The 10,639-nt window shown below is 31.3% G+C and overlaps 1 protein-coding gene across 1 annotated transcript; it reads left to right on the forward strand.

Moving 5' to 3' along the window:
• Positions 1–9,511: 9,511 nt before the first annotated feature.
• On the forward strand, positions 9,512–10,370 carry LOC121125883 (coagulation factor X-like; the record flags this gene model as incomplete). Its single annotated transcript, XM_040721137.2, has 4 exons — positions 9,512–9,598; positions 9,658–9,831; positions 9,897–10,099; positions 10,155–10,370. Coding segments are annotated over exons 1-4 (672 nt in total), but the record flags the coding sequence as incomplete, so codon positions are not given.
• Positions 10,371–10,639: the final 269 nt, after the last annotated feature.

Here is a 10,639-nt window from a genome sequence, read left to right on the forward strand (position 1 = left end):
TATATAAACAAAAAGAATTTCGCGAACCCCAGTGCCCTAGAAAAAGAGAGTCTGGTTTGTCATACGCGCCATCCAAAGAGAAAAATATGAACTAATCATAGAAAACCCTTAGCTTATATAAATGAATAATGTAAAACTGATTCAAATACTTAATTAGTTACAAAATTAAATATATTCATAGAAAACAAACAATGAAATTGAAGAATTGCTACAATAAATTAAAGAGTTTTCCAAAAAAGACTTTTCTTTAGAAAGTCATTTTAAAGAAGAGCAATCACTATAGTCCTTAATATTATGCTTTAAACATTGGAAACATGACGACTTGATAGTTCTACGAATGCAATAACCTCCCAAGTGAGTTAAAAACAATTTTTTGAGGTATTCGAGTTCAACCAAACAAATAGATTTTTTTTGGTTAGAGTTAACTTCCACTTTTCTAGGAAGATGTTGAGATATATCCTCCAGATCATTGAGGAACTTTCACCTTAAAATATAAAAAGACTATGAAATAAATATATTAGACATTAAATTTAAAACTACCTCTTTATTTACGAAATTGGTCTTTTCATTTTCGTCTAAGTCATCTTGATGATGAATATACAGTTCAGTATCGGAGTTCGACAAACCTTTTCGAAGACAATTGGGATCTTTTTCAATTACTTCTTCGTTATCCCTATTTTCATCAGTTTGCTCATAGGGATCTTCGAATGGAATTATATAAGCCCATGTAGATACATCTGGAGGGTTATCCTTCAAAAGAGAAAGAATGTGTTGAATATTCCAATTTTAATTTCTATAATTATTAGCTATAATTGATTTCAACATCGATGTGAATTAATTGATGTAAAGGTTTCTTTGGATAAACATGATTAAATAATAATAATTATAAAATAAAACTGTAGCAAAAATAATTCATGTATTGGACACACATATGGACACCTAATTTTAAAACATTAGAATCAATAATAGGGTGAATGCCTATACCTTTAAAGCTTAGAATGTTTAATCTTGCTCCACAAAGATCCATTATGAAAAGATCTAGACACTATACATCACTTATTGCGCTAAAATTAAATAGAAAAAAAATTAAAGTAATAGTTAATATTGAGGAGGGCATCCTGTTTACTTACAATCAAAGAAGCTGATGCTTTTAGTACTGTTTACAGCTATAAACATGATTTCGAAAAACGTAATTTTTACGTATATATTTGTACGTGTGGAAGTAATGGTTTAAGAGGTGCTTTTGGACCTTTTTATTCATTTAAAAAGTGTCATAAGAGCCCGTAGCCTCTTTTACGGGATTGGACACTAACCGGCAGGATCTTTGTCTTTTCGTGGATTGGAAATCATTGTCGGATCTCACTTCAACGAGGCAACAATGTATTTTTTTTCTTCTTCTTCTCCGAGGAGAATAGGAGGAAAGGAGCGGAACTTTTGGATTTCAATCATTCGGAACCTCTCAAAGAAAGTAGGACTTGCCCTGTATTCTCTATGGAATTATCCAACAATGCCCCTGAATTATATACAATAAGTGGTGTCAAAGGATAAGATCCTAACATAAAGTCCAAGAGGGGCTCAGAACTCAAAAAATGTCCTTCCAGTACAAAAGATAAAAAAAAAACATAATTAATAAAAATGACAAAGATTCTGAAAACGCCCACAAAGGCATGAAATGTGAGAGGGAGGATAAAATGAACAAAAGCCTTCGATCAAAGAGACCCCAAAACAGTCAGGACCTCCATAGGAGATTTTTCAAAATTTCTCAATAGTCTCACCGTGACTCTGTTATTTTTTATTTATAAGATGATTTTGTTAACAAAATCTGTATTCTACTATTTCCTTCATTTCCCAATCTGAAGAAGTTTTCCTTTTCGTTGTACTCTTCCATATATAACTCTTATCCTTTGTCTCATTAAATTTCCGGATCTCACTCCTGTCTTTGACTATCTTTTTAACAATTATTTTGCTTAAAATATATCGACGATTTCTTGAAGTATGCCTTCAATCCCTGGAATGACCCTAAGCTTAATTATTGTTTCTCTTTTCTGAAGTCCAACAATCAACTTTAGCTAGATATTTTTTTTCTAGACACTCCCTGTTAACAGATTTATCATTCATTTATGCACGACTAGGATTTCGTTTTGTACTTCTACAAAAAAAATCTTTTAACGTCTGTCCTTCAATTTGACATGTAGAGCAAAACTTGACCGTATCTAAAAATTTTTATTACAGGATCGAAAAAACTTTTAAATTTTATGCAAAACCTCAGATACTTCTATCTTAGTGTCATTCAGTATTCCTATTGACTATCTTACTGTTCCCCTCATATTCATACCAAAAATGACCTGAAATTTGCCAATTCTGGAAAATTTTCAATGCCCGTCAATATAGTCAACGAAACACATCCTCCATTCAATATATTCCATGAGATTCATGTCTCCCCGTAATAATTAAAATTTCTTCACCTCTATTATTATTTTTCTTCCAATGTATAATCTTTCCACTAGCTTATGTAATTTCTCACCCTCTTTAAACATTGACGTTATTTCCACTACTTGATCCTCGTCCTCACTTTTCAATTCCAGTAGCTGAATTACATCATCCAATACTCCTAGCTTTAATAGTGACTTCTGATAATTTATATCCTGGGATCCCAAAGTGATTGCTCCTCTCATATAATTTGCCATTCTTGATACATTAATTTTGTTACAAACTTTTTTTTTTTCTTTTCTCAGGTCATCATAAATCTTTCTTCTCGTAAATTTTTCTGATTGAATTTTATTCTCCCAAACGTTCTCAAGCACTTTTTGGTATATTTTCAACTACGCCATATTGTATATGAACTGTACGTATTTATTATATAATCACTGATATATTTATATAGGTAGACACTGTAAATTTCGGACTATTTATCATATGAGATTCTACGCAACCTCTACATAATAATAATACAATATACATTTATAATACTAAATACATAACAGAGGTTAAGCTGAAAATGCAATTCATATATCCTTAAATTGCCTAAGAAGTAAAAAAAAAAATCGTCATTGTGAGGAAGAATAGCGACCATATACCCCTTATTGAATGGAATAAGGTATTTCAAATCCTTGACAGTGATTATGTACGTCACTTGTCTGCCCCAGGCGGTGATCTGACCCCCAAATTCTGAAGGACTCAGATTTAACAGGAAGAGAGTAGTCATCTATTTTAACGATTATGGTTATGGCCAATATGTCAGAAGATGAATCGTAATGAATAAAAGGAAAAAAAATTAAATTTATCTGACATTATCTGACATGATAACATTGGTGATGAAGTACTGGCTCACTTTGTTCTACAATAATGTAATACTTTACAAATTAAAGGAAATTCAATTTTTTCAATGTCAGAGATAACTCAGCTTGGCACAGCTCTTCATATCGTTGTTGGTCCATCAGCCTCCAAGGATTTACAATCTGTAGAGTTATCCCTTGACAATTGCTTCAGCATGAAAATTGCATTCCCCAGATCCTCAAAACGCACACGATATCCCTCCCGAAGATGTTTATTTTCTCATCACTATGAAAAGGTTAAGTGATTATTTTTTACGAACGGATTCAAAATCAAGTATTGAATTTTACAAGTTTATTTTTAAGCATTAAAAAAAGAATTCATGAACATTTATTTGTAATGGAACGAGAGAAAAAAAGATCCAAAAAATATTTTTTCCATACTTGCTAAAAGAAAAAATTAAAAGATAATGATGTCTAAGATAACATACATATTTTTATTAATTAATTATTAGTTAGTTTTTTTAATTTATTTTTGACATCATTTATTCAAAAATTGGCAAACTATTTAGTCTTTGGCGGAAGTCGAATTTGTACATTTGATGGCATTTATCCTCAGCCTCCTTCGATTGATGTCTTTCGGAAAATTAAACATTTTCTTGAGTGATGAGTCAGTCTACTTTTTGTCCAGTTGATCTGTAATTACTACAATACACACTACGTATTACCATTTATGAAAATGTATTCCATTTCATAAATATTGCCTAATAATGATAAATAATTAAATTAAGCTCACAATATACGTACATAAATTGCCTTCCAGACCTTTAAAATAGATACTTGATGGCAGCTGAAAATTTTAAGCCAATGAGCAAAGAGAAGGGAAAGCATATTTTTCTTCTACTGAGTGCCCACCCTCTCACTTTAGTCCTTTAGTGTTGTAGTAAGCACATAAATATTTTTTTTTTCTTTTTCATAATCAGAATTTATTTCTAAGATTTTGAACTGCAGAAATATAAATTAGGGTTATGTGATAGGTATTGTGATACCCCCAGTGTTCTTATCACTACTTGATACGCGCACCATTTCTCAGATGGTTTAAGCAGATAATTTGCGGTGCTACTACGGGCCTAAGGAGCAGAGTCAGAAATGTTTCTGCAATCTAATACCAACTTCACAACATCCAATGACGACTGCAGCCATAAACTTCGAATAGATTTAGCACTTACGTTTTTGACATGACTCCTGAATTGAATATCATTTAAAAGAGATAGTTAAAAACTGTTTTTCCTCTGCAACCACTTAAGCCTTTTAGAAGTCAATGTGCTCAAAAGATTTTGGTACAATCCCTCCAGGCCAAGAACTTCTACACCACCATTTGTGTAAATGTGATTTTAAATTACTAGAGAGCTCTCAGGTTTGTTTGTTTCATAACTAATAGTTTACGCTTGAATAAATCGAAAATTGAATTAATTTCCATCTATCAAACCTTCATTAGTTATTGAATAAGTACCTGTTTAGATTTTAATGGATCACCCGGTATTGAAAAAGAGTAGGAGATTGTTTCAAGAAAGAATAATATCATTTGGATCTTCAGAAGAGAAGGGAATGTAGGACAGAAAAATAAAATCTCACCATTGATGATATCGTAGTAGTTTAAGATGATGATCTAGATCAGGAATGGCCAATAGCCTGAATTGTTGATTTTTTTCAGGAAGAGATAACTTAATAACGAGTTTGGAAGTATGACTACCTAATGGTACTTGTTATGTACGCCTGTTATAAAAAGTATCAAATAGTCAAATGAAAGCCTAATCGTTTGTCATGGTCGGTAGTGCCCGAAATTGGGTGTTTTAACATCGCTAATATCTCAGTACACAATGAATATTTACCTTAAATCAGGAGAAAGCGTGCAGGAGGAGATATGATTCGGGGGAGGGGGAGGTGTTAATTCATGAAAATGAGCAAATTAAATTTTAGGCCAACTTTTCGGATGCAAAATGATCGTTTAAGCACTATGTAAAAAAATTACTTACCTGCCAAGACCCCTCTACCCACAAAAATTACTTTTTAAATGCGTATTTTTTAATCTAGAGTCAAAGCAATAAAAAGAATATGATAATTAGATGTTTTTTATGCTTAAAGCTATAGACATATAACATTTTAAGTTTATATAAAAGGTCGAAGATCATAAAAAAGGTCAACTTCTTCGAATTTTTTGTGTACTAGGGTGTCCAATTTTTAAGGTTACCTGTTAATTTTATCTTCGTTTGTATTCTAATGGGTTTATTATGCTTGTGAAGTTTAAGTCTTCTAAGGTCGTTTTTTGACTTTTATAGCCATTTGAAAATGTTATATGTCTATTGCTTTAAGTATAAAAAGGCTTTAATGATTTTTGGTCGGAATTTTATTTTTTTAGGTGTCTCTTAAAAATCATTATACATAGAATGATAGTTGTTGATTTTAAGGATCGTGGAAACTTCATTTTCTTAAAACAATTCTCAACTAGATTTGTGAAATTGGATAATTGAAATAAATTATTGATGTTTAAGCAAGGAAACTTTTTATACACTCAAATATTCCTTGGCTAGTGTGATTGAACTTCCAATAAAAGCACTAAAATTGAAAGGAATGGATTATGTTCTTCTAGGAAATATTAATTCTGATCCTATCGAAGCTCGCTTCTAAAAATATCGTCAGCTAAGAGAAGCAATTTATTGTATTTCAATAAAGCAATTATTAGAAACTGAAAAAAAAATTTAGACCTTTGGGTCTTTTTCACTATCTAAAATGTCTATAAAAGAATTAAAATGTTCCTCTGTAAAAGTTAAAGATCTGGGATCAATTTGTGCTAATTGTAAATTAGGCCCCTCCGAATATTGACATCAACGACCCTATTTCCACGATGTTAAAGGAGTTCTTCTTTCATATATCTGGATATAGGTATAGCAAGGTTAATCATTTAAGTTACAAAATGCGAAGAATGTTATAAGTTAGTTAAGTCTAGTGATTCCCCACCAATTTTTGATCTATCTAATAAAGAGAGTGATTTAGTATTTAAAAGAAAATTTGTTCAATATGAATAATAGAGTTGAAAGTGTGTCTTTACCATTAAACTATATATGGAAATTATGAATGATGAAACAAGGGCAATATTCATTTCTTTGAGTGAATCAAATGACTTATTTTCAAACATATGTATATCTTATTCGAATCCAAGAACAAACAGAGTTTAGTTCCATAACAACAATTATATGTGATGAGGGTCAATCCTTTGAAGATTTTTTTGCCATATATCAAAAAAAGTTATTTAATGTAATGATTAAATATTTTTTATCAATAATTCATGACGTAATACATTCCAGTAAAAAGCGAAAATATATATTTAAAGGGAAAAATTGTCCTTCATCCAAAAAAAAAAAATCTAAATTATCTTCTAGGAACTTATTGGTGCAACACTAACATATTAATTGATTAGTCATTTCCTGCCTAGTTTTAGTAAAATATATTCATATTCAAAAAAGTAACGGTTCACAAGTAAATTTTAAGACAACTAGATGAGTTGAGAATAAGCTCGAGTGAAGTTGAGAGTCTTTGGACACGTGAGTTCATGAGTTTCAAGGCTTGAGTCATATTAAAATTTTCACTTTGTCTACGAGCTCTATTCGAGTTAAAAGTCTTTTACATCCGGTCCCAGTCAAATCTTAAATTTCTTTTTTTTAACTCCAAATAGAGTCCTTGTGGAGTTTGAAGTCCCAATTTAGTAATATCTAAGTACAACTTACGTAGAATTGAATTGAGAGATAATCTCGAGTCAAGTCTCAAAAGTAAAGTCCAATATAAACGACTCCAAGTCAAGTTGAGAGTTTTTGGGTACGTTAGTTGTTATTGAGTTTCAATTCTTGAGTATTATTCAAATCTGAACCTTGTCAATTTTTACGACGAATTCCAAACAATTTACGAGTCTTTTATATTGAGTCCTAGTGAAATTTGAAATTTATCTTTTCTATTGCAAGTCGAGTTCTCCTGGAGTTCGAAGTCCCAATTTAATAAGAGTTAACTACAACCCATGTTGTAGTTTCCAATTCTGATTAGTGACTTATAATTATAATTAATTGATGACCAAATAAACTGAATAATATTTTCTTCACTTTACTTTTATATATTGAATGTAACTAAAGAAAACAGCACGCAATTTTAATAGGCTTTCTATTTAAAAAAATACTAAGGCAAAATTCAATCTGTTTGTTTTTATTGTCCTTTGTTACTTTTCTTTTAAATAAGATAATGCACTCAAACACAGCTTAATTTCTAAATCTATCAACTTGAATACCAGGCGCGGTAAAGCAAGGAAATCAAGTCATAGTTTAATAAACCAGCTTTTATCTATGGATGCATACATTATATGTCTTCAGGACATACAATCAAAAGTTTCATTCTCTTGCAATTCTAATTGTTTCATATCTTTTTTACTGGAGATAACGACAGTAGAGGTCGCTACTGACGTTAGTAACGAAAAAAGTTAATGATTTAATTTTTGTAAAAGGTACTCCGGCAAAAGTATTTTTTCTTTTTTCCCTTAAAGGCGTGGAGATGGCCTGAACGATAACATTTATTATTCAATGGAAAATATTAAGAATTTTTTCATGAAAAAGTTTAAAGTAACAAAGGTGGCCGGCCCAGATGGAGTTTCTGGAGAGCTTTTTACCATGTGTCAGATGAAATAACGCCCTTTCTGTATAGAATGGAGTGTACAATGGAAAAGAAGGATAAAATGTCTTTAAAATGGAAGAATATCTTTGATTCCTGAAAAGAAAATGGCACGGACTTCAATCACTTGAGGCCTATTCCCGGTTTAAATGCCTCTTAAAGAATTTTTTTTGTGAGTTTGGCTGAGCAAATGGAGCGCAAAATATTTAAAAATATTGGAATGACTCCGAAAGGCTTCTTGAAAAACAATAAAATTTCAGATGTTTGATGAAACATCCAAGCAGCTATCGAATCAGTCAGTACTAAAAAATATGGATCTAATGCCAGAGTTGATTTTAGTAAGGCATTTGATTCGATAAATAATTGTAAGGTTTTTAGAAACTTCTCCCCAAAAATTTTTTTAATCCTTTGAGGGCAACTTTATATAATGGTTCTTCTACTCGTTAAAGGGAGTTGTAGAAAGTGGACCAATTTATGTATAAAAAGTTGCATCCATAAAAGATTTAATTATACATATTTTAAAAAGTTTGAGGGTTTATGACAGACCGCAACTAAGGATCAAAAAATAAGATTTAGATCTTGGGCATGATTTGGGAAGGCCCTCATATTTTGAATTGGCATTCTATAAATTGTGCTAATTGCCTTTGTAGGTGTAGAAATTTGAATCTTCTCAAAAAGAATTGATCTATATAACACATAACTAGTTCCCTTAGTTATATATAAATAGATATGCTCTTCTGAAATTTTCAAGCGTGCCCACCAGAAATACGGCTCGGCTCGGAATGTGACGGCATTGGATTTAAAATAACAATTATAGTATAATACTACTAGTAGGTTGACGTTTTGCAAGAATTATGGGATGTAAGAGTTTATATATCCATCTGTAGATGTAATAGTTATCATGATTTACAAAAGTAGTGACAAGGGTTTATATACCTTTAACGAGTCAGACCCTTGCTTGGCAGAAGAAGTAATTTTTTCATCGGAAGATAATTGAGAGTTCTGAGGATCTCCAAGCCCAGATTATCAAAGTTTATATAGGTAATTGGCCAATTTATGAGTTTTTATCTTCTTAATAAATCTATACTTATTTGTTTGTGGTTATTAGTTATTCTAATTTTTGGAAATTAAAAGAAAGATCAAGTTAAACTAAAGTAACTTTATTAATATCATTTCCTAACAAAGAGAGTCATACAGAGTTTTACGAATTAAAGGGTTCTTATTATAAGAAAAAAAATTAAATATTCTGGGATAATTTCTTTAATTTTCTACAAATTTAATTATTTTTTTGATCATTTATACTAATTTTCAGGGCCTTAATTCTTATATATGAAGTCGGTCAGCTTGGCAAAGAACAACTAGTCTTAGTCTATTGATACAATCAACACTAGTTGGGTGGCCGTGTGATACTCCCAAGGCCCTCAAGTACGAGAAAAAGTTTTCACGACAATCTTGATTTAACCTAGAAGTAAGTATGTATTTGCTTCTAGGTCATTCAATAAGTTTTCCGAAGGATATCATAGAACCAACTTATAGAATGCCTGGCAGTAAAATAGGTGGAAGAGTAGATTTGAGTTATTGGGATATATTGAAAGTGAGGAAAGTTTATAATTGTTGTAAGTAATGAAATTAAAATGGAATACTATTTATCTGACTTATATTTTTAAATTTGAAGCAATTTGTGTGACAATAGATGAAAGAAAGCCATGTGTGTTTCCTTTTGTAGCTGATGGAAAAGAGTACAATGTATGCACGGATATTAATTCTACAAAATCCTGGTGTGCAACTAGCATTAATGAATCAACCAAAGAAATTCTTACTAGAGGAGATTGTGAGCCAGGATGCTTTGGTGAGATTTACTTATTAACAAATACACCTTTAAAATAGATCATATTTTCATATAACCATTCACAGAAAATGGGAAATCCAATGATGTAAAACAATCATGTGGATCATCAAAGGTAGGAGATCTAAAAAAAGCTAAGTATGGCGATCATCCATGGCATGTATATGTTCAAGAAAAAAATAAGGATGATTTCCTTTGTCAAGGTGTACTACTAACACCAATTCATGTTCTCACTTCTGCAGTCTGTGTTGTAAATCGTTGTTTTTTAAAGGTGACTATCAAAAAAGTATATACTTTTAGATAATTTTCAAAGTTTTCATTTGAAGGTTAGTGTTGGATGTGTAAATATCGGAGATTCAAATAATAACTGTCAAAGTAGGGATGTGATACGAATTACTCCTCATTTTGGATATGATAATACGACATTAGCTAACAATTTGGCCATAACTACTGCCTCAAATAGTTTTAAACTGAACGATGGAGTTATACCAGTCTCAATTCCCTTTATAGTTAAATTGAATAAAAACCTCGGCCAGCAACTTGTAAGTAATGCGTTCAGATAAATAGTCAAAACTATATTTTCTATTTCATGGAGATAGTAACAGGAGTTAAAGACAATGTTTTAATGTCTGAAGTGTTCAATATTGTGACAAAATCTCCAGAGTGCACATCACAAGAAACCATTTGTACAAGTGGTACAAGGCTTCCACAAGGTATAAATGTAGGCTCACCACTGATAGGATATGACAATGGGTTTTGTACTCTCATTGGGATTCGGATGAAACAAATAGGAAATCATACAACATACACA

Source organism: Lepeophtheirus salmonis, unplaced genomic scaffold (genome assembly GCF_016086655.4).
Source record: "Lepeophtheirus salmonis unplaced genomic scaffold, UVic_Lsal_1.4 unplaced_contig_3720_pilon, whole genome shotgun sequence".
Taxonomy (NCBI): domain Eukaryota; kingdom Metazoa; phylum Arthropoda; class Copepoda; order Siphonostomatoida; family Caligidae; genus Lepeophtheirus; species Lepeophtheirus salmonis.